The sequence below is a fragment of the Elgaria multicarinata genome, chromosome 4 (genome assembly GCF_023053635.1).
Source record: "Elgaria multicarinata webbii isolate HBS135686 ecotype San Diego chromosome 4, rElgMul1.1.pri, whole genome shotgun sequence".
Lineage (NCBI taxonomy): Eukaryota > Metazoa > Chordata > Lepidosauria > Squamata > Anguidae > Elgaria > Elgaria multicarinata.
The window spans coordinates 32,749,110-32,774,111 of NC_086174.1; the positions used below are offsets into that span (position 1 = coordinate 32,749,110).

The 25,002-nt window shown below is 43.6% G+C and overlaps 1 protein-coding gene across 1 annotated transcript in view; it reads left to right on the top strand.

Moving 5' to 3' along the window:
* Window positions 1-202: 202 nt before the first annotated feature.
* Window positions 203-25,002, top strand: part of SMYD2 (SET and MYND domain containing 2) — a 46,032-nt gene continuing 21,232 nt past the window's right edge. The window contains exons 1-4 of the mRNA XM_063124043.1: window positions 203-399; window positions 9,828-9,891; window positions 21,318-21,428; window positions 24,333-24,393. Coding sequence (XP_062980113.1) covers window positions 218-399; window positions 9,828-9,891; window positions 21,318-21,428; window positions 24,333-24,393 — 418 coding nt within the window. The 5' untranslated portion in view covers window positions 203-217. The remainder of the gene's footprint in view (window positions 400-9,827; window positions 9,892-21,317; window positions 21,429-24,332; window positions 24,394-25,002) is intronic.

The window sequence follows — 25,002 nt, forward strand, 5'->3', positions numbered from 1 at the left end:
TTCCCAGGGAGCCGGCGGCGGCGGCTGCTACTGCGGCGGCGGCTGTTCCCGTTGCCCATGCCCATGTATGTGCCGTGGGGTCTGGCTGGCTGGGGCCGGGCGCTGCGGGTGACTGCGCTCCATTAATAGCAACGGCACAGGCCGACCTCGCCACCGCCAAGACGAGGCGGCGTCTTGCAAAGGCCGCTGCCGCCGCCGCCGCCGCGCCACCAGGGCTATGCGCTCGGAGGAGAGCCCCGAGTCGGAGGGTTTGGAGCGGTTCCAGAGCGCGGGCAAGGGAAGGGGGCTGCGGGCGCGGCGGCGCTTCGCCGTCGGGGAGCTGCTCTTCTCTTGCCCGGCCTACACCTGCGTGCTGACCGTCAACGAGAGAGGCAACCACTGCGAGTGCTGCTTCGCAAGGTAGGAGTCGCGCCCGGCGGAGGGCCTGCTGCCCAGGAAAGGCGGCGGCGGCGGAGGAGGCCGAGTGCTGCCGAGGCAGGAGAAGCGAGGGGCCGGCTTTGCCTTCGCGGCGTCAGCGCTCGGGGATTTCCTGTGGGTCCTAGCACCGACGTCACCCGCGTCTCTCTTTGCAGTGGGCTGCTGCTGAGCATGTGTGTGAGAGGGAGAGGAAGAAAGATGTCCCGGGCCTCAACAGGCCTGCCTTTATCCAACACTTTTCTCTCTTGAAAAGCCTTCTGCGTAAGCCCCGAGGTGTGGGGATGGGCTGTGACTTCAGGGTAGCCGTCCCCCAACCCCCCTCGAGAAATGTTAGGACTGCTGTAGCTTTAACAGCGGCCCGAGAGGCAGAAAATCAACAGGTGAATTCAATTCTGTCTCTAGATCGAGGAGGGGTGAGCAAGTTGTGGCCCTCCAAATTGGCCTGTGGTCCCCATCATCCTTCGCAGTTGGCTCTGCTGGATGGGAGAGGTAGGCCAAAACATCTGGAGAGTCGCGAGTTGCCCAGCCCTGATCCAGATCTGCGAGCCTGCGAAAGCTGTATCTCTTGAATTTGTGCCTGTCCTCCAGGACAAAGCTGTGGCTTCAATTAAGTTTTATTCAATGCTCTTTTGCTAATTTCTCGTTTGGCACGTGCTGTTCCCTCGGACAGTCCCAAACATCATTACATGGGCCTTCAAAAGAAGACATGCTCAGAATTCGTGAGGGATCAAGAAGGTTTAGGAGTCAGGTTTAATTTAGAATAGGGCTTATCAAGTAAAGTCCTGGAACCGATTTTTGGTTCCTTGGTTCAGTCCTGAATGGTGGAAAGTGATAGAAAATAGTTCATTTGAGCATGTGCAGAATACAGTCTACTCACCATTGGGTCTGTGCGTTTGATATTGCAAGACTCATCCACACATACACATATCACCAGTTCATTTAGTAACCCTCTTATTTTTTCCCCCTCTCATTTCATTTTCCTTCAGTTCTCCATTTGGAAGAAGAAAACACACCTTTCTTTTCAGTAGTTAAGAAATTACTCAAAATATATAAGTTTGCTTATGCCCTAATTGCCTGTGCAGGCAGTGAAGTAGCCCTTAAGAAAAACAGAAGAGTTGTGCTGGGTCAGACGAAATGCCTATTGATCTGGGGTTTTGTTCTCTGAACAGCCAGTAGCTGAAGGCAATAGCATTCCCTGGAGCACCATTTGGCAGTGGATAGTAACACGGGACAACCCACTGGAGGCAGGTGGCTCTGATGTCAGTGGGGCTGTGAATCTGCTCGGGGTTTCATCCAGAACCAGTCAGAACTCTAAAGGAGCTATCCAAGAGTTCTGAAATCTAGAGCAGATTAAGTGCCCCACTGACATCAAGCCACCAGCCTCCACGGCCCAAACCCAAGATTTCTTAATGCAACTCACAGCCTGATCCTATGTAGGCTTAGGTGGGTTTATGCATGATTGTGTCATCAGGGCAGGAGCAGGAGGGACCCTAAATGCAAGAAGACAGGCGTACCACATTTTGAACTAATACTTGTGAGGTTACTGTCTAATGACGACCCCCCCCCCCCCATCCCTGCAACACCTTTAAGCCCGGTATCTAATGTTACCTAACTGGACCATTGAAATCAAGGGGCTTAGGTGTGTTTATAACTCTGTATACGTTTGGGCTGCTAGTTGCCCCTTGAAACACAATTGCTTCCCATCATTACACTGGTATGGAAGAATATGTGAATCCCAGAAACAATAATTATTATTCACACAGTGTCATACGTATTATTATTAACATACCTCTCCTCCAGTAGGCTTTTTAACTGGCATATAATTTACTGCAGATTTTCTGTTTCTTGCTGGAAGGAAAAATAACAAAACTGAGGCTGGGTTCAGATGTTTCATGAAACCATGGTTTGTTTCGCTTGCATCTGGATGTGATACACTCACAAACTGTTGTTTGGGGCTGTCTACTGGGATGTAAGGCCACTGTTTGAACCTGGTTTCCAAACCACAGTTTATGACAAACTGACACAGACAACTGACAAACCACTGACAAGCCATTAGTTTGCTTCCAAAGGCTAATGCACTGTAGAAATGGGAATGGCTTTGCCTTAAGAGGCTGCTGCACCATGGAGACAGAAGTGAACATGTAAAGCTGGGTGCTGAGCAGATGGAAAATGAAGGCAAATGTGGTTTGCCTGTTGTACATCTGGAAGATCAAACCATGGTGTGGGTTCTTAACTATGGTTAGCAAAAACCATGACTTTGCAATATATCTGAACCTAGCCTGTGCCTGTAAAGTCAACACTATAAACAACTGGTTGATAGAAAAAAATAGAATAGATGGTATCTTAGCAAGCAAAAGTAGCGCAACCTTCTCATACGGTTTATAGCTGTGCTGGAATGATGTCAGAGTTTTGAGATGTACAGTTGCTTGTTGGGCCTCAGTATATTTAGAATTTCAATAGAGTTTCTTGGGCTGTAGTGTGTTGTAGAGCCTCCAACAAGCATATCTTGGCACTGTTCTCTTTTTAATATATATCAGTGACACTTTATGTAATCATAATCCAGAAACAGCCATATATGTCCTGAGAATCCCTAATTATTTAGCATCAAAAGTGATGTCAGAGCTGTTTTATAATATTCATTTTATAGAGGCCAGGAGCAGATATGTCATGTTTCAGTTTAGAGAGTCTGTTAATCAGTGCTTTTGATGGGTAGGGTTGTTTTTGTGTTGTGATGGGGGAGTAAACTGCACTGAAAAATTAAAACTCTGCACCCAGGCGATCTAAATTCTGTGCCAAGGAAAGCGGGATTCTGCTATCACTATAAATTATGCAAATTAGAAAAAGTTTCATAATTGTGCCTCTTTTTGGTGTGTTTTTGTTTCTTTGCATAATTTATTTTGGTTTTGCTAATCATGAGAGGAGCAAAGGCACTTTAGCACCACTGCAGATTTTATTCAGTCATCTCTCTGGCTTTTCAGATTTCATCAGGGATTGCTCATATACTTTCAAGTATATCTTTGTAGTCATAAGAACTAGAAACCTGGGTTGTTTTGTGTATTCCTTTTGAAACAAAAGCTACAATTCACAAGTAGCTGATTTTTGTGTCTACCATCACATTCTGTGCTTCGAAGGGTGTATTGAAATGAGAATTTCCTGTGAGCTAAGGGCTAAACTACACACTATATTCATTAAAGCAAATGGGACCATTTCCCCCATAAAAAATTCAGGCACAGAATGCCTGATCTGGATCAGGATTGCAGCCTGGGAGGCGGGGTGAGGGGCTAACCTCTCTACCTGCTGTGCTAGGGTCCCAATCTGGATTGGCGGGGTGTACTCACTATTTCTGAAAGAAAAATCCTGTACTCTGGGGCAGCCCATATATATGTAATTTGGCCCTAATTGCCAACAGCCAGGAGTGGAGAAACTGTCCCGGGAAAAGGCAGGAACCATTTCCCCTTAGACTTATTGCTGTTAGATAACGGTGCAAACAATATCCCTTCTGCTAATCTTCTTCCAGTCCTTGTATGTATGGATGAGGAACAAGTCTGAATGGGCTTAAACACCCCTCAGCTCTGGACATCATGTATGATCAGTTTGCATGGGAGTTATTTATCCATTGAGAACAGCATTTAGCTTGCTTTCCAAAATGTTCTTAAGCCAGTCCCTGCTCTCCCCATTCCTATCCAAATGGGTCTACTTGGATCCATTAATACAATTTCTAGCACCATTAACATGTTTCTAGGCAGAATTATGTGGACCTATGGTTTTGCTGCCATTGACAAAATCTATATTAATTAGATTAAGTGTGTAATATTTCTCATGGAATTGTCACAGAATGGTTGAAGGATCAATATTCAAGTTCTGCCTCATATTCTTTACAGTACTTGTGTTTGGGTATGAAATAATAATAATAATAATAATAATAATAATAATAATAATAATACATTTATTTATTTATTACCCACCTCTCCCTCTGGATCAAGGCGGGGTACAACACTAATACAAAGCACCATAAAATACATATAAAACTAAAACATTATTAAAAGGCAGCACATTATTAAAAGGCATCTTAAAATTCAACTGGGTAGGCCTGCTGGAAGAGATCAGTAAAACTGATTTGCCATCTTTCTTCTTACATGTCAAAGGTGTGATTAGCTTTGCTATTAATAGTATCTTCTCCTTGTACTGGATATATGGTATCATTGCCAGCTAGGTAAATGGTTAAATGAGATTTTTTTAAAAAAAAAAAACTTATTTGGAGTAGTACAAATATTACTATGTATCAGAAGATAAATTGATGTGCTGTACCAGGAGAGTTAACTGTGTATTAAAAGATAGCTTGATACACTGTTTCATTAAAAGTAATCTTTTTCTGACACTGGTAGATTTCTCACTCAGTTAGGATGATGTGTTATATTTTACTTATAAAATATTAGAAAATTGCTATGTGCTGTGCAACAGTTAGAAATAATACAGGCCTTGTCCTCAGGGTAACAATTTAAGATACATGATACAAATGGGAGAAGGAACAGTAAGGAAAGATGTAAACAACCTCATTCAGGTATTCTTTGTACTGTTACATAAATGCGTTAGGAGTCTTACTGTAAGGTACTTTATCCACATAAGGAATTGTTCATGGTGCTTGCTTATTACTAATAGAGGCAGCATTTGGACATAACATTAAACCATGGTTTAGGTTTACATGAACTAGACCCAGCAATACTTGGTTTTGCGCACTCCCTTGTCTCCTCTTCTCTGGTGCAGCTATGAGGAGGATATTAGAGCTTCCTCATCAGTTTTAGATTAACCATTGTTTAGTGTGTTTGAATGTTAAACTGTAGTTAATCTTAACATAACATAAGAAGAGTCATGCTGGATCAGACCAAACATCTATCTAGTCCATTATGCTGTTTGCACAGTGGCCAACCAAATGCCTACGGGAAGCCTAGATACCTATTGGTGTGTACCAGCAACTGGTATACAGCCTGTGATACTGGGGTAATGTCTAGCCATCATGCTTAGTAGCTGTTGATGGTCTTCTCTTCATGAATTTGTCTAATCCCCTTTTAAAGCCAACCAAGTCGGTAGCCATCATTAGATCTTGAGGTAGATAATTACATAGAGAATTCCACACTATGCATTGTGTGAAGAAGTACTTTCTTTTATCGTTCTTGAATCTCCCACTCTTCAGCTTTATTGGATGAACTTGGGTTCTAGTATCATGAGAGGAGAAAAATTTCCCTTTCCCCTTTTTCAGTAACATGCATAATGTATATACCTTAACTATGTTAGTTTTAAAAAACAAGCCAGCTTCATAAATTTTGGTTTGAATTTAGGCCCTTTCTACACCTAAGGATTATCCCTGGAAAATAGACGGATCGTCCCTGTCTGCTCCTGGAATCCCCTGTGTGTCATTTGCATGCACAGGGATGATCCTGGGGTGGGGTGGGGAAGCAGGTGTAGAAACAGCCTTAGTTTGTTTCCACTAGCCGTAGTTAGTTTTGGTAGCCATAATTAAGATTTTTCAGTCAATCTGGAATGGAAAGCTGCTGTTAATCTGGAATGGAAGTGAAAACCTCCACACCCTACATGTTAGAACAGGGAGTGGGGAACACTGATGCTCCCTTAGGCTCATTGCTGTAACAGTAAACTATGGCTAAGTATTATGTACAAACCAGACTTTCCCGACTTATTTACTTTACTATCAGAACTTTAACTTTATTGCTAGCCTCTAATCACATTACTAAAGAATTACTCTGATATCACATTTCATTTCTCGTTTACATCTCATAACAAACTGAATGCAGAACTGGGTGAAAAGTGGGTGGCGACCTGAGTTTATGGCCTGGCCTTGTTCAGATATTTAGACTTAAACACCAAACTGAATCATGATTTGTTAGAGAGCAATGCTATGACCTCTCGAGTGCGTCCCAGGGACCATAGGGTTCTTCAGAGACCCCTCTCTGAGGCTGTAGACACTGCTACAATCTTGGAAGGGGGAGTCCAGAATCTGATCCCTAACCCCAAGCCTGCCAGTGCGCCTCCATCAGATCAGCCCAGAGGCCAGTCTAGAGGGAGGAAGTCAAAGGAGATTTTTTCCTTCTGCCCTGCTGGCAGTAGCCTGGCAGGGCATTAAATACTCAGAAGCCTCTGAGATCAGAGGCTTCCATCCAACAAGGGTGCAACCCAGAGGACTTCATCCTAAACTGGACGATAATTCACCATGGTTTGATCTTCCAGATAGACAGCAGGCAAATCTGGGTTTGGAGCTCCTTGTCTCTTTCTGTTTTCCATATCCTCCACACCCAGTTCATTTCCACACATGCGGCTCCTTCACAGCATAAATCATCAAACTAGGATGCTTCTAATTAACCATAGTTTCCCATTTTGTCCTACAGGGAAATTGGTTATCATCTTTGGAAAAAGCCAGGATATTAAAACATGTTTTGAAGCTGGTTTAATATCTTGGCTTGTCCTGAGGTGGTGATCATAGATTCCCAGTTCGGACAAACCAGGAGACTGTGGTTGAGGCTTCCTGGCTTGATTGCTCATGCCACAGGGGTTGCATGTGATGTTCAGGCAAAAGCCTTGTTTACATCTCAGCTTATGAAGCTGAGATATGACCAACTGGACCAGGCCAGTACATTACATGTGCTCAGAATCCAGTCTTGAGTGCAAATGTTTCAGCCAATATGTTTTTAAAAAATGGGGGGGTGGGGGAATATCAGAGATTTCAGGAATCTGAATGCTCTTTTTGGAATGAGAATACTGGGCAAGCTGTCTTAAAAGGAATGAAAGTTGCATATGGTCACTGATCACCTATATTTGTTAACATTAAATAATCTTTGTATCACTGTTGTGAATCACAATCCTGAAAGATGAGATCAGTTTAGTGCATCAGAGATGTTGGTGGTTGTTTCCTGCAGACTGTAATTAAGGTATGGACTGCAAGATATTTGCCAAGCAGAATGACAGCGTCAGCTTATTGTGTATATAAGAGAGTACACACTTCAGTTAATCACTTTTTCTCATTAAAAGATGTTCAACTTATTGTATGAAGCATTGTTTTATTCACAAATGCACAAGTAGATCATAGCAGGCAGGAGATCCATGACATTGTATAAGATCACTGAGCAACCCCAGTCTCTATGAATTCAACCTTTTTCTTACACTACCTCCCTGCCTCCCTCTTTCCACTTCTGGTTCTCTCTGTTTCTGCCCATTCTTCACATATACCTGACCTCCTCTGCTTAGCTGGGGGTGTCAGGTGTTCCACCTTCTCCTAACTTTGGTGGCTTTCCTCTTTCAGAGATGTCTCTGTAACTAGAAACCATCTTCTAAGAAAAAACCCCCTATAAGGACACATCTGCTAGCCATCATAGATTATTAAGAAATATTAACATTCTTTTTTAAAAAACCTAGACTCTGATCAGGCATTGCTTTTAAAGGCCAACTTATAGTAATAGTCTCACCCATAGAGACTATTACGCAATCTCATAACAATAGCGGACATTTAGCCTTTTGTTGGCTATGGAGAGAGGTAAGTTTGCTTTGTAAATATATCTTGGAGCATGTATGACTAAGGCCCTTTGCTTGGTCTCAGGTGTAATGTGTTGCAGCTTTGCTGCAGTGCAGTGTGTTTTGCAACTGAGTCGGAGAATTTCCTTCTGGAAGCAACTGTGTAGAAAGGTCCCAAAGGGAGATGGTGTTTGGAGGAGGAGGAGGAGGAGGAGGAGGAGGAGACAACACCTTCAGGAGTTATCAATTGCAGCAAACTGTGCTTGGAAAGAGGGCTGTCAATTGAGCTTGGAAGCTCAGCAAGTTAAATAACTTTCTCTAGCATTTTGGCTTTAGAGACTGTGGTTGTTAAAAATGTTTCTTTTAATATATGTAAACTCCAGTTTACATATATAAAAGGAAGGAAACATTTGAACTTCTTAACAAATTTAAAGTAATGTATTTGATGAAATATGTTAGAGAAGTTGTATCATTGTGCTTATTAGATTCAGTTATATAGAATATACTCAAAATGATAATGTGAACTCAGGATAAATCTCCTGTTTTATATCATTTGACAAATTACTTCCCCCACCCAAGTTTTGCTCAATTAGAAATATAAAGGTTGATGCATACACCCAGTTCTTGGGAAGTTGTACTGGTGAATATTCCAGCATTTATGCAGATCATGATTCATGATAATCTGGTTCAACTCTTTGCATTTTTTTTAATTTAAAATATTTATACACTGCCTTTCATGGCAGGAGCACCCCCACCCCCGGTTCAGATACAACCACAAACCACTATTCATTGTTATGAGCTGACACAACCTTTGTTTATGTTCCTCTTTCCCCTTCTCACAAAAAAGAAGGTCTAAAGCTTTTTCTGGTTTGTTCTAAACTATCCAAATTTGGGGAACTGGTTTTACAAACCACAAGCCAGGATACCAAACCAGGATCAGAATCATGGTTAGTTCCTTCTTTGGAATAGAGCTCTTGTTTGCTTGCTTTTTCTGCTTGGGATTTTTCTTTTTTTTTTGCAGCAAGTATTTCAGGATATGGCAATATTTTCTTTGGAAATGTCCTCACATGTACAAGATTTGGCTTATGAGATTGAGTTAATAATAATAGAATCATTGGACAACTGTGGGTAGGGGAATTTGAAAGAACTTTGCTGACATGGAATATCTGATACGGTTGAGAGTCAAAGCCTTTCCAGGGTTTGCAGGGGCTATTTAAATGGTGCATCCTCAGACTACTGGATCCAGAATGATTCCTGAATGCCCTGGGAGGTTTTACTACCACTAGAGCTGGGGATTCTGTCAAAGCTCTTATAGATTTGTGGAATAGTTGACACTATTGCTCCCAGGTGCCCTGTCTCATTGTGTAAAGCCCAGGCTCCTTGGTTTTTGAAGGAGGTATGGGCAATGAAAAGCTTAGGGAGGTGGCTAGAGTGACATTGGAGGAAGACTTGAGATGAATCCAGCTGAACATGGGTTAGAGATCATTCTTATTCTGTGTTTGTCAGCACTAGTTTATCCCCGCTCCCACAGAATTCTTCCATGCATCATCTAGTCCCAAAGAAATCAGTACAGGCTTTTTTTTAACAGGAAGTTGGAGGCAGAACTTTGCACTTCTGCTAGATAACCTGGGCGGCTGTAGTTTAGAGATGTTCCAGTTAGATGGTGAGAAAAGTGGGTGGAACTTGGGAAGCGTCTGGAAGTCAATAAATACAGAATAAAGCCTCCTCCAGCGCACCTTAATTCTTTCATTTTAAAGAGTGGTTATTGAGACCTCCTTTGGCCATAAAGGTCCCAAGAGGACTTTGATTGATCAGTCTCGCAAAGGCTATCCTGTTTTTATTCTTCACTGGCTGGGTAGGCATAACAATTGTCTCTTTCTTTCTTTTTTAAGGAAAGAAGGATTGTCCAGGTGTGGAAGGTGTAAGCAGGCTTTTTACTGCAATGTAGAATGTCAGGTGAGTATCTCAGCAAGTATGAAGGAAAAAGGTGGTTCCACTTCTATTTATGGATTTATTCACAGTGTTTTTATACCATTCTTCAAGTTTTAAAAAAGAAAATCCAGGACAGTTTACAATAGGTAAATACGGGGACGTGGGACATTGGGTGTTGTTGTTTTTAAACAAAAATAGTAACCTTCATAGTTTCTAATGAAGCACCAAGAGAAGCTGTCGTCGGGGTTGGTCATCACTGTGGAACTGGAATCGCGGCCTGAACCATTCTAGGAATTTGGAAATTGCCGTAATGAGTCACTGAGGATCAGCTGTGCTGGGTCATGGTACCGCTGAGCCATTAGATTAGTAGACTGCTACATGGCCCTAATTGCTTCAGAAGCTTCTGCCTACTTTAAGCATACCAGATGGTTTAACATTATTTTGCTAAGCTGGTGAGGATGCTTGTGCCTAGCTGAGCAATCAGAAAGAAAGGCTGGATTTAGCTTTGGGGGTAGGTGGGTGGGAGGAATCTGTTTGCAATTGTACTGTCATTGCTGCTAATAATAATAGTGTGTGTTTAGAGACCAACTGTGCTTCTACTAGATAGTCATATACATTCATTAAGGGGTAAAGGAAGCTAAAAGTGGGCCTCTTCAAATAATTTCTAGTTGCTAAGAAGGATTTAATGCACAAAAACAAAGGCCTCTAACTTCAGTGTGTGTGTGTTTGTACACATGTATAGGTGTGTGTGTGTGCTTAACATTCTTTCACCTTCTGTTGGAAATTGAGAACCAAACTACATCTTTTGCTAATTGTGTACCTGAGCCAGTGGTGACTCTCTTTTCTTTTTTTGACCCTCCCTTAGGGTCTTGGTCGTGGAATTAATTGGGGGGGGGAGTTTAATTGTTTCCTCCTGGAGTATGCTGGCCCCAATCCAAATTGGAACCATACACAGCTACACTTGAGTAAAGAAAAATATCAGGCTCGGGTACACCTACATGATTAGGAGAACATGGTTTGACCCCAAATCTAAGAGTTTTCTTTGACACCCTGGAACTGTGTCTGCATTCTAGCTCCCCCCACCCCCAAGTGTTGAGCTAATTCATGAAGTCCTTTTGGAAGTTAGAAACATTACCAAACTAGTCTTAGGAATATGCTCCTCTGTAAAAAAAGAAAAAAAGAAATAGAAATCAGAAGCTACCACCTGTGCAGAACAAGGTTATTTGATGGTGACCTGTCTTTCCCAGAAAGGAATGTTATATGAACTGGCCCTTTAGTTAACTTTATTTTATTTTAACCAGTATTTTTATTAAAGCATTGAACTGGATGCTTGTGAGTAATGCAGCACAGATAGATATGTAGGCAGAAAGATAGATAGTTAATCTGGAGAGAAAAATGATGTTGTTACTGAAGCCTTTAAATCATGGGTGGGGAACATTTTTTTTCCTGTCAAGGGCCACATTTCCTCAGGGGCAATCTGTTTGGAGCTGGATGCCAGTGCTGGGCAAGTGAGAGCCAAAAATGCATGGATCCATACCCTACCCTACCCTCTCCCTCTCTCCTCCCCCTTTCCCTCCTTCTTTCTACATTGCAGTCTGCTGGGGGGGACGGGGGACAGATGAGTCTTGCCAGAGATACGAACTAATCTCTCACAGCGAACATTTAAAATTAGGCAGAGGGCTGCTGGTTGTCTGCTTCTTCTTTAAATGAAATCCGTCTGATGCATTTGTCATTTCCTGCTCTCCCTTATATTCACAAGCAACATTTTTACCCTGCCTTTTGGCCACAAAAAACAAGAGTCGGTGTTAAAACCGTCCATTCCAAAGAAACGGACAGAAACGGTGTTCTGTGCTCAGAATATATCCTCCTTCCCCATCTTTGGTGCTGTGTCTGCCTCTTTGGAAAGCATGGGCCTTGGCCCACATACTTCTACTGGCCTTCATTTTCTGCTGGCTTGGGACAACAGATTGGGCCTTTCCATTGCGATGGGGCTCTCCCTTTGAAAGGAAGCTGCAAGTGAGCATTGTGGCTGATTTCCTTCAGGTGGGAACTCCTGCTTCCTGTACCATCAGAATCTACCATTCTGATCCATCTAGGATGAATGACTTCGTAATGTTTCACTATGTGAGGAAGTGGGACAGTCCAGTATTCATTTGCTTGCCTGCCTCTCTCTTCTCTCCCCACAAGCCTGTGTTGTGAAGCTGTGGAAAACGCTTCACAATGAACTCCTGTTGTGCTAAAAACATTCCGTACACGAAAGTGGTGTGTGGCCAGTGGCACGTGTTTTATAGGAAGCTTTGTCATCTCTTACAACATTAGAGCTGTCCTTTGAGTGGAACAGACACATTTGACGAAGCAATTTCCAGAAGCGTAGCCATATTAGTCTGTTGTAACAAAAGCAACAAAGAGTTCTGTGGCATCTTAAATTTATTACGGCATAGGCTTTTGTGAACATTGGATGAAGTAGACTCGGATCTGCGAAAGCTTATGCCATAACAAATTTGTTAATCTTTAATGTAACATAAGATCCTTTGTGGTATTAACCAAAGAAACTGTTTAAGTTAATTTACTGGCGCCATTCAGGAAACATGGTTATAAGCCATAGTCGGATGCTAAACAAGTCACCTACAACACCTAGTTTGTTTAGCTGGCATGTTTAACTAACTGGAGTTTATTTTAAAAACACAATTCCTCGTTTGCATATAACAGCAAGACAGGAATTGGCTAAAGCGAAACAGAATCCTGGTTTATTCCTTCTTCTGGCCAAGTGAGGGTGGGAGGGGTGGGAGAAGCCCCGGAGCTCCAGTTTGTGTACATAGTGCTTAACTATTCTTTAGGATGCAATCCTATGCATGTTTAGACTGAAAAAAAGACCATGGAGATGGAGGAATGCTGGGACACGTAGGACTGTTTACTGTCTAAACATGTATAGGATTGCAGCCTTAGTTGATGTGCAGACGTATTCCCTGTGTGATGTTTTTTGTTACTGTTTCTGTAACTTGTATCAGTTGGGAGCTGCTGTTTTCTGCATGCTTTTAGATGGTTTGTTTATTGTATTTGTATTGTTGGTATTTGTATAAGCTTCCTTGAACGTTATTTTTGTGGTTTCCCAAATTAATAAGGTAGCTCTTTGGATCATGGCCTAGATCTTCAATAATAATAATAATAATAATAATTTATTTATTTATTTATTTATTTATTACATTTTTATACCGCCCAATAGCCGGAGCTCTCTGGGCGGTTCTCAAAAATTGAAAACATTCAAAGTGTAAAACAACAGTATAAAACTATAATATAAAATACAATATAAAATACATAATAATAATAATAATAATAATAATAATAATAATAATGATGATTGACTGCCCTGTTTCTACTCTGCATGCCCTGGTTAGCCTACTATACAGTTGTTCGTTCAAGGTGAGTCCTTCCTACAGCTGTTACAGAGCAGTATTCCAAGAAAGAAGACACCTATCAGAATCTCTGGACATATAAAAGTTGCAGGAAAATTATGATTTATATTCAGTCTCAAGATATGCAATTATATAATGATTTTATAATGGTCTTCCTTGAGGTCCTCCTGTGCAACATAATGCTTTATTCAGTAGGGCTTCAAGACTTTTGATCTTTATAGTTTGAACGCACCAGTATTGATCCTATCTTTTTGATCCTGAGTATCCTATCATACTCAGTATGAAATGCTGAGGGCTTTTTTGCTCCTCACTTGGCAGAATACTTCTCTTCATCGTTTGGGGGATCCTTCCAAAGCACTTGTGTGAAATATAGGAACATATACGGCACCAAATTGTTTTTCAAAGTTACCTTCAAGCATGATGTTCTTTAGAATCTGGTCTCTGCTGACTACGTGCTGCACAGACAATCCATATCGCATCTTCATCTTTGTCGTCTTCAAAGACATTTGGTTTTTTTTAGTGGCTCAGCGATTCTGTCTTGAAGCCGAGAAGGACATTGGTGCCTTGATATTGAACTTGTAGGACTGCGTCGTATTGCAAATATTTCTCTTTTAGGCCTCCATGGAAAGGAACACTTCTTGCTTTGGTTTTCTTCATTCCAAACAGACAAGAACTAGATCTGAATTTAGAGGTCTCCCTGGCTGTGTCCCCTTAATTTAAGATTACATATTTGAATTCACATTTCTTCACCCTAGTTGAAGAAGAAGCCCAGGTCAAATAAAATTTTACTTTAGTCTTAAAAGCACAATGCTATTTCCCCCCTGACAGCTTGGAAATTTTTGTATTCTGTCTTAAGCAAACCAATTTGATCGGTACAGCTAGGGTCATCACCAGTTTTAAAGAAATCTTAATTGATAAATTGTATCAATTTTTATCCATTGGTTGTTTAGCAAATAATTTGAATCTCCATTTCCTCTGTTCTTCTCCCTTGCTTTGTTTTCTCCTTCCTTTTGAGATTATATTGAAAACTCCTCTGGGCATGGGCCTGCCTTCTTGCTTTATGTAACTCCTTCAGATCATAATAGAGGTTGCAGCTAGTAGTCCTGTCCCAAAGATGCTTTCGATTTGCCCTCACTTGGGCATGGGGCGGAGATGATGGGATGCTTACAAAGAAACATTATGGTGTTGTCTTTGCAACCTTTCCATTTCTTGGTTTGCTCCATGGTGGACTTGGTAGTAGAATGTCTGATAGCTAATCCATTCACAATTGGCTTCACAAAGGTGGTTAACACCCAACTGAGTTTAGAAACTTGCATGGCTGTTCACAATTTAGCTAAAATAATAATAAAAGATTTCAAGTCAAAGGGCATTAGACAGAAGCTTCTCTCTTTTCCCTGCCTCTCCTCAGAAATTGGCTATTAACAGCACTGTAGACAAGCGTTTTTAAGAGGGCACATTTTACAAGTGAAGAAACTCTAGGTCTCAGCTATGTGAGCTGTTGTTTCTGCTGTAAAATGCATCTATTCAATCTTTAATATGTGGAGGTCAGCTAATTACAGTGGATGGAGCCCTGTACTAGTCTTTTTCTCCTTTTAGTGTTTGAAAAAGCTCTGAAAACAAAACAAAAAACTCAGGGAGATTCCATCCCCCCCCCCTTCGTTTCCAGCAGTTTCATGCTTCCAATAATATACCTGTTGAACTTCCACAAAAGGCCATCTTGACAAATAATGTGGGTAGTTTTCCTTTTGTTTTTTAAGCAAAATAGAAATATTCACAAGAGATAATAGAATCATTCAGTGAAAGTAATTCCTGGAATTGTCATTCAACAAAATTACTGTCTCTTTGTTTAGCAAATAAAAAGCCCCCAAAGTATATCTTGTACAAGTAAATGTACAAGGAAATAATCATATTTTGGAGCCTTGTAATACTGCTGGGCACTGTACAAAAGTTGTGTTAGTCCAAAGTGGCTGCATTCAGATGTCACTTTAAACCATGACAGGTTAGTAAGCTACTCACAGCAGATTATTTTGAAAATGAGCTACTGTTATCCCTCCCACGATCAGACAAATAAACTACTGTGCGTAATTTGATTCTCTCTCTCACACACACACGTCCTACTGAAGTCCTCCTGCCTGAGCAGTGATGCTGTTTCACCTCTGAAGCACTGGAGGTTTGCAGGATCAGGACAAAACTTCATACACAGCCTCCCCCAGTCAGGATGCACCCAATCCACCACCAAACCCCTGTGCTCACTGAAGGAAAATCCCAACTGGCCCAAATAGGGGGAACAGCTAGAAAACCTTTGCAGGATTGGGACCAAATACCACACACAGCCTCTCCTAGTCAGGAGGCATCTGATTCACCTTCGAATTCCTGAGCATTCCAGGGGAGCGAAAATCCCAAGTGCCCCCAATAGGGGGAGATGCCTATAACTCCTTGGGGGGGTGGGGGGTTTGCAGGATCAGGACCTCCTCTGCACTGCTTACTTGGTCCCTTTAACATGTTCCTAATCAGTAAGCCAGTGAACCGCAGAGTGGCAGCTGTTTTGACTGCTCTTGCCGCATATTTATTTATTTATTGCATTTTTATACCGCCCAATAGCCGAAGCTCTCTAGGCGGTTCACAAAAATTAAAACCATAATAAAACAACCAACAGGTTAAAAGCACAAATACAAAATACAGTATAAAAAGCACAACCAGGATAAAAACCACGCAGCAAAATTGATATAAAATTAAAATACAGAGTTAAAACAGTAAAATTTAAATTTAAGTTAAAATTAAGTGTTAAAATACTGAGAGAATAAAAAGGTCTTCAGCTGGCGACGAAAGGAGTACAGTGTAGGCGCCAGGCGGACCTTTCTGGGGAGCTCATTCCACAACCGGGGTGCCACAGCGGAGAAGGCATAGCTGTATAGCCAGCCAAAATAACCCACTGTGACTACCACATGACAAAATTACTCACTCTGTAGACAGTGGGTTATCAATTCCTGGAATGCATATGATGGCTTTGAGGCCTTCTCTAGGAGAATTTCTCTCCCAGCCTCATTTTAAGTATCGGCTTTTGATACTGATGTACATGTTCTCATAAATTTTGTACTTGCTTCTTGGAACGGAACACATGGTCAGCATAAATGGATTTTTCATGCCCTCTTGACTGCTAAAAGAAATAATACTACAATACTGGAAAGATAAACGCTCACCGCTTATAACACAATAGCTTGAAGTCCTAACTACACAAGCAACATTTGAAAGGATGGTATATAGGTGCTGTTCAGGAATGGACATATATTTGATTATTTGGGGCCTTGCTAGACCTGCCGGGATAAGCCGGCAGGGAGGCGGGGCGACGGCGTGCAAACTTTAACGCGCGCCGCCCAGCCTCCTAGACGGCCGACCCGCAGGGACGACGGAAGCCCTGCAGCGTCGGCCATGTTTTTTTTTTTTTAAAGGGGCCATGTGGGGCCCGAAGCCGCCGGAGAAGGTAAGGGTTTTTTTTTAATTTAATCCCCCCCATCCGCCCCCCTCGCCGTCTCCTTCGTCGCCCTCCGCCCCCCCCACCATCTCCTTCGTCGCCCTCCGCCCCCCCCCCAACATCTCCTTCGTCGCCCTCTGCCCCCCCCACCATCTCCTTCGTCGCCCTCCGCCCCCCCCCCCAACATCTCCTTCGTCGCCCTCTGCCCCCCCCACCATCTCCTTCGTCGCCCTCCGCCCCCCCCCCAACATCTCCTTCGTCGCCCTCCGCCCCCCCACCATCTCCTTCGTCGCCCTCCGCCCCCCCCCCCAACATCTCCTTCGTCGCCCTCCGCCCCCCCACCATCTCCTTCGTCGCCCTCCGCCCCCCCCCCAACATCTCCTTCGTCGCCCTCCGCCCCCCCCCCAACATCTCCTTCGTCGCCCTCCGCCCCCCCACCATCTCCTTCGTCGCCCTCCGCCCCCCCCCCAACATCTCCTTCGTCGCCCTCCGCCCCCCCCCCAACATCTCCTTCGTCGCCCTCTGCCATCTTCCCCCCCCCCGGATCACCCACCTCCTGGCACGATGGGCACAGCGCATCGTGCCAGGTCCGTGGCTTTTCGCGGCTCCTCGCGAGTAAGCGAGGAGCCGCGAAAAGCCGCGGAACTCTCCACACTTTCCCCAGCTCCGGCCTGAGGCCGGAGCTGGGGAAAAGGCGCGCCATAAGCGACTTCGCTTATGGCGGGTAAGACCAGGCCTCAGCGCGGCCTGTCTGCGGATTCCCCTGTGCGTCATCTGGACGCACAGCAGGGAAGCCGGGACAGAATGCGCGCTAAGGCCTCGTCTAGGAAGGCCCTTGGTCTGTCTTTACTGATGTTTATGTGTAATTTCTGCCTTTTTCCTTTTGTTTTAGAATGTTGTAATATTTGAAACAGGCCTTTAGTAGTTACACTGGTGAGTTTGTTTGTTTGACTGTTTAGTTTTGTTGAAACTTACAATAAAAACTTGATCAAAAATAAGTATCAGGTATTGACGACGTTTTTGGACTGGAGAATCCTATAGGCTTCTTTCCAGCATCTCCATAACAGCTATACTGATGGGAGCCATTTTGAAAAACCCAGTAGAGGAGGGTCATGTTTCCGCTTTGATTTTCAAAAAGCAGATGTCCTAGCAAACTTTCTTTCCAGACGTGTTCTGATTCTGTCTTTAAATCAGAGAGAAATATTGTCCACGTAGGTCTCTCCACCCCCCACCTGAATCTACGGTACCATTAATACAGCACTAGGGAGTTGGCTAGAACAATGCTGCCTGCTACCAATCAAACAGCTTAGAGGAATCGTGGAAAAGAATGTTAAACGCGATCCTGCTGTGATCACTAAAAAGACCTCTGTCACAGTGTTTCCATGCCAGGCATTACTCAGAGGCTGCTCCCCTATTCCTGCAATGTTCCTGGCTTTTATCTTGTTTTGCACAATTCAGCCATATCTTGTCCCTTTAACCACCTTACTAGTTCACATAACTCAGTCGGATTCTGCCTGAGGAAATTTTTTAATTAACTATGCTTAAAGAATAAAAGGGTCAGGATGGAATGGTGGAAGGACATATTGGCATTGTCAGTTTTGCATCTTTCTTAACTGGGGCCTCTCGCTCTCTTTTTGGCACTATGAAGACAAATCTATATGTTACATTTTCAATGTTATTTCCTACTTCTTATATACTTAAAAGTTAGCAGTTTAATGAGGAATCTTAGCTATTATTCGGCAACGCCTTTTATTTAATGCTCCCCCTCTCCCTCTTTCTGACATACACACACAGACATGCACAGATGTTGTGGATGAAAATAAAGCCCCTTTCAGTCAAATTTAAATAGATTTTTTTCAGCTTTATTTAATCTCTTATGGATGCCTATTTGGCAAATATAAGTGGAGATGCCTGGGAAGTACCTTCCAGAGATTCAGATTTTTGGATGACCACCACTCATTACTCACTGTGTAATTTGCACTGCACTTATTCCACGCAACCAGTGGTGATGATCACTCTGATGGTGTCTGTTAGGTTTTAGCACCTTTTGATTCTAGCATTTCTGATTCTTGTAAGAATTTTCAGACCAGAGCTTGTTTTTTCTAAGGCTGCTTTTCAATTTGATGTTAGATTTCAAAGGAAACCGCTCTCTGGGTGGTTTCTGTGAACCGCCCAGAGAGCCCTGGCTATGGGGGCGGTATATAAGTGTAATAAATAAATCAATAAAATAAATAAAGTGAGAGACCTGTTGCTTGGAAATGCCAGCATGAGGGTTTCTGTTCCACTCAAAATTGCTTGGAGTTAATAATTCCCATTACTTCAAATAATTTCTCCCTCCACACACATAGTTTGTCTGTACATAACTAATGTTGTCAGTACTGTTGCAGTGACAGTGACATTATCATGCCCGGGGTTTATCTCTGACCACTAACACAATATTAGGACAGGGAATTGTCCACCTAGCACTGTACTGCCTATCGTCAATTTTTTGTTGGCTTCCTGGCTTTTATGGAGTGATTGCTCCCATTTTTGAAAGAATGAAATGCCTTTCCCAAGGCTTAGTTACTGGCAGCAAGATGTTTAAGTAGGGCAGTCTCAAGTGCCCGACTAGGTTTGGGAGTCCAGTGCCCCCCTCCCTGCATCTGCCCCTGACCCAGTCAGGCACTTCGGGTACAAATACAAACCATGCTCAAGCGTTTGCCAGGCCCATAGAGCGCTCAGCCGCCTGCCCCTTCGCACCAAAATTGCGCCTTCCCCCTGCTGTGTCAGTGGTGACCGTAAAGGTACCATATGCAGAAGGGTAAAGGCATGAATGGAGCACAATTTTGGCATAAAGGGACAGGCAGCGGCTGAGCACTTGCTGGGGCAAGCCGAGCCTCAGAAGAGGCTCACGTGGCGGATAGCGGTGGTGACAGGGTAAGTATTCACAGAGACACTCACGGGGGAGTTTTCCCACCCCTAGCTTCACGCTAAAACATGCTGGTATTTGTTTTTACATTTTGGCTCCACCCTTTTTTGCCTTTGGCCATGCCCACCACTGACCTGCAGCCCCTGAGAGCTTCTCTGCAATGGAATTTGGCCTTCGGGCTAAAAGAGCGACTGTCCATGGCTCCAGGCAGGTGGTCTTCCCAGGGTTCCGAGGCAAGGGTTGAACCTGGGATCTTTGGCATGCAAAATGTTTGCTCTGCCATTGAGTGACATCCCCACCCTGTATCAGGTCCCTGACCTGGCTCATGTGAGTAAGGGATGAGCTTGCAGGTGTGAAAAAGTTCTGTTTGTTTTTCCTTCTCATTCAGAATAAAAACTCCAGGACTGGGGTCTCCAGTGTGGTGCCTGTTGTCATTAACGTGCCCACGGACACCTCTCATGGTGTCTGCCAGGTTCCCCCATCCCTTACTTTATTTTTATTTTATTTCTTTTAACTGGGGGGTTGGCATGCTACACAGTGAAGCGTTGCCCTCTAGAACTGTACCTGTTTGGGTTCCAAAGAGTGGTTTTACGTTTTGAAGCTCAGTCCTCTGCCTTCTCCTAAGGTTCTTGGGGATGGGCCATAGCTTAGTGTGATGGCTCAGTGTGATAGAGCACCTGCTTTGCATACAGAAGGTTCCAGGTTCGACCCCTGGCTTCTCCAGGTAAAGATAGGAAAGAATCCTGCCTGAAACCCTCAAGAGCTGCTGCCAGTCATTGTCGACAGTACTAGGCTAGATGGACCAATGGTCTGTCTCAATATAAGGCAGCATCTTATGTTCCTAAAGCTACTTTTCGCTTAGTCTCACCCATTTGCCTTCTGGGAAATGAGTGTTTCGTGTCCAGCCATGCGCACTATGGCCATCATTTTATGAGCAAGCAGTTCTCCCATGTCAGCCATTTTGTGAGAATGCCCACAAACACTCCCAATGGATTTCAAATGTGTCCACTGACCCAAAAGGTTTGTGGTTGCCTTCGCTAGGGTATTTGGAGGTCTCATTGAATATTTTGTCACAAGTTTCTATCCTTGGAGAATTTGGCCTATGGAGGGCCTTAACTGCTCGGGGGCAGGGGCAGATCAGGAAGTGGAAACAAAGGCTGGTGGATGGAGAGAGGGGAGTAGAAAGAATGCATCAGAGACATTTGCACTATAGCAAGGGATTTGCAGGGAGGTACACATTCTGAACAAAGAGACCAGTTCGAGAAGAGACTGCCTCTGACCTGACCAGATCATATGCCAAGTGGAAGCCAAGATGGCAGCAATGCTTTTGATCTGCAGCCTTGACAACTGTCCAGCTCTTCCAAAACCTGGAACTGACTATACCGGTCCTCAAGATAGATGTGTCGTTCTTTTAAATGTCACCATATCTTGCCAGTGCATGTCAAAACCAGCCTCAGAAAGTAGATCTTGTATCCTCAGGTTTGTTCCATGTTTAGTTCACTTTTAGCAAGGCTCACCTTTACCATTGTAAAGGAAACACATTTTGTTTGACCTCCAGGTTTTGTTGGGGCATGTGGCATCCTCTTCTCATTTGCAAAATGCAAACCCACAGTTTCTCTCTCTCTCTCTCCCCCCTCCCCCATGTTTAACCTTCCAGAAACAAGACTGGCCATTGCACAAGCTGGAATGTTCTGCCATGTGCGTGTTCGGGCAGAACTGGAATCCTTCAGAGACGGTGAGGCTCACTGCGAGGATTCTGGCCAAACAGGTGAGCAGGATCCAAAGATTTCAGTCAGATTGCTGCTTTTGTTTTAGTTTTAGGGTGGAGAAGAACAAGCCAGGAAAGAAACCAAGGGGGGATCTACACTACTGCTTTTAAAGCGCTTTAAAGCACTTTGAAAACGTTTTGAAAACTGTATATGCAGTGTGTTCTGGGTCCCAACAGTTGTCAAAACTGTTATAAAGCGCTTTAAAGCAGTAGTGTAGATCCCCCCAGTCCTACAGTAACAATTTTCTCCAACATTTACGTCTCAGTGTCTTGCTTGTGCATATTGGCAGTTGCCCTAGTAATGAACCTATATTCTGCTGTAGCGTATCTGCTTAGGAACCTCGGCCCGCTATGCCCTTGAACAGCCTCTGTCCTTTCTGTCGGCTAATCTGCCTCCTGCTGTCGCCCATTACATTTCTCCACCAAAACGTGCTTCTTGCACAGCCTTTTGCATCATGGTAATCTCACTTTTTCTGCCCTGCTTCCTTAGCATACGCAGTTTACGTAGCTGCTTGCACTGCAGAATGTGGAAGTGAATCGTAGGATCAGGATCACTAGAACTGTACAGTCTTCACTTTCATGTTTGTAAATCCCTGATTTGGGATTTCAGTTGTTGTGGCTCGATCCCCCAGAGTCCAGTTGTCTGGGGGCTAGTGGTTCCTTTTCATGTGACATCACATACACACGTGCCTCTGAGCAGCTTGGCCAGGGAGAGTCCAAGGCCCCAGGCTGAAGAACTTGTGAGATGCTCCCCTCCCTGGGAAACATGGCTTCTGTGGCAACCTCTCATTTCCAGGTGGGAGGCTCACCTGCCAGGTAAGAAGTGGCATCCTGTCCTTAAAACTGAAAATAAGGGAAGATTGGAGAGGATGAAACTGGAGGATGGGTGGGGATGAATGCAGCCCATAGCTCACTGTTTATGTATCCCTACTTTAGATCAATAGAAGTCAAAAACATTATAATGAATTGACAAAATAATCCCTAGAAGGGGAAAATTGCCTCTTAACCTTGGGGGGGGGGGGGGAAAGCAACAAGAATAAACCTGCTAAGTTTAGCATATATATATTTTTGGCTGGGTGATATTGCATTATTCCACTTATAATATTTTATTTATTACGACATTTTATATGTGTAGTTCTACCCTACTCTACAGAGCAAGCTTTCAGGGACACTTTCAGAGTTATATGTGCCAAGCCATAATTGAAGCCATCGCACAAAGCTAAACAACAACAACCAACCGATGGGTTGGATCCAGACTTAATCATGCTTAGAGTAGACCCACTGAAATCAATCATACACATTTGTCATGACTACTTTGTCCCATTGTTTTCCATGGGACAACTCTAAGTATGACCAGGGCCAGATCGACACCAAGCAGTATATTGCACTATGAAAGTAGTATAAAAGCAGTATGTAAGAGGCAGGAGCCACATCACTGCTTTATAGCGATCTTGAAGTGCACTGACAACTGTTGGGGCCCATGGACACATGCCATATACTGCTTTCATACCGCTTTCGTACTACTATATCCTGCTTAGTGTGGCTCCTACCTCTTATATACCACTTTCATACCGCTATATCCTGCTTGGTGTAGATCTGGCCTAAGTCTGGATCCAACCCAATGAAATAATCTCAAAAGTGAAGAGTTTAGAATAGCTAAAACCAAAGTGGAATGGAATATATCATTCAGAAGCATGCCAAAAGAGTCCCTGAGGTCTTTGTTTTCCATTTACCTGCTTTCTAAATGGTGGTAGTGATGGGCGTAACTAGGGCTACTTCCGCAGGTGTTCTGAAAAGCTGGGGCTGCAACAGAGAGAACTCCAAGAAAACACTTCCTGGGGGCAGAGGGGGGCAGTGGAGATAGTGGGGAGAGTAAAAGCGCCCTGTAGATAAGAGACCTGGAGGCTTTTTGCAGTGCGACATTTGGAGTGGTGAGAAGCGTATCCTGGGATTTTTTTAAATAAAAATATTATTTTAATTTTTTTTTTTGCAAGGAAACCAAGTGGGATTGGCAAGTTTCAAGGTCACTGCATTGTGTGCTACTGTAGGGCTCCAACTTCTTTCCTCTGCAATAAAAAAACAAACCCCAAACAATGGCCTTTGAAGAAAATCTGTACATTGGAGTACTGCTTATGTGACAAGGGTGACCCAGATGCCGGGGAGGCGGGGAGAGAGAGAAATAGAGAGAGAGAGAGAGAGGACTCTGTAGGCCTGCTGCGATGGTAGCCCGCCTGATCCCCTGTGCTTCTTTCTTTCTTTCTTTCTTTCTTTCCTTCCTTCCTTTCTTTTTTTTTTATCAAATTAAAGCACAGTCTAGTGGTGATCCACAAACAAAATTAGATGTTTAATGATGAAAAGTCATTGGAATAAATTTGGGTTTTTATAGCTTGCAGGGAAGTGGGAGGGAGCCCTACGTGGCATATGAAAGCTAAATATGCAAACCAGAGTCCCTGAACCTCAGCTGTTGGGCCACCTGCAAACCCGTATTTAATGGCCAAGTTTACAAAGAAGTGGCCTTAGGCCAATGCCGGAGTGTTGCTTTTGAACTCTGTCAACGTTGAGATTATTCGCTTTCCTCAAAGGCAAAGCCGGCGTGCTACTGCTTGCTACTGTCAGTGGCTTTCTGGGAGTCTGCAGCTAAAACAAGTGACAGTTTTTAAAATTTGTTCCGTGTGTGTGTGTGTGTAAATGTCGATACGGGTACTGGATCTGGGTTCTGGGACTTCATTTGGTGTACAGTGTCAGCCGATTGAAACTTAAGAGTCCGTTCATTGACTCATCTGAAGTCTTTGTAGGGCAGGGGGTTATTGGAAGTGACAGTTAGGCAAAAGCCAATGAAATATGTGGGGGATTATTTCAAAATGCCTTTCTTTCCTTCCTCACTTTCTTTTTCACGCTGACCAGAAAACACATTCGGAAAGGACTGAGTCGGAAAAACTCCTCTCTATCAAAGAGTTTGAATCCCGTAAGTAGAAATCAATGGGAACTAGACTGCTTTTCCACAGGCTATTTAGAAACCGCTTAATAGCTTTTCAACAGTTCCAGTGTGGTGTAGTGGTTAGAGTGTTGGATGGGGAGTCGGGAGGTCTGGGTTCTAGTCCCCACTCGGCCATGGAAGCTCACTGGGTGACTTTGGACCTGTCACAGTCTGTCAGCCCAACCTACCTCACAGGGTTGTTGTTGTGAGGACAAAATGGAGAGGAGGAGGATTATGAATGCCACCTTGGGTTCCTTGAAGGAAAAAAGTAGGATATAAATGTAATAAGTAAACGAACAAAAGCTACTTTTTTTGAGGGGTAGGTGTACTCTGGGTTTGTAGGATATCCCCCTTTAGAAAGGGGGTAGATAGAAGCTGACTTTCCTGCCCCATCTTATCTCCACTAGCCCTAGAGCCCTTGGAAATCAAGGATTGGGAGGCCCTGCGGTGTGGTATGATGTGGCTGAGGGGAAAGAGGCAAACAGAGAAAATTGGGCAAAGGTCCCCTCTATGAGTGGAACAGAAAGTGCCTCTGCCCAATTTTCCGTGTTCTCCTGCCTCCCTCTCAGCCTCCTGCGCCACAGCCTGCTCCACTCA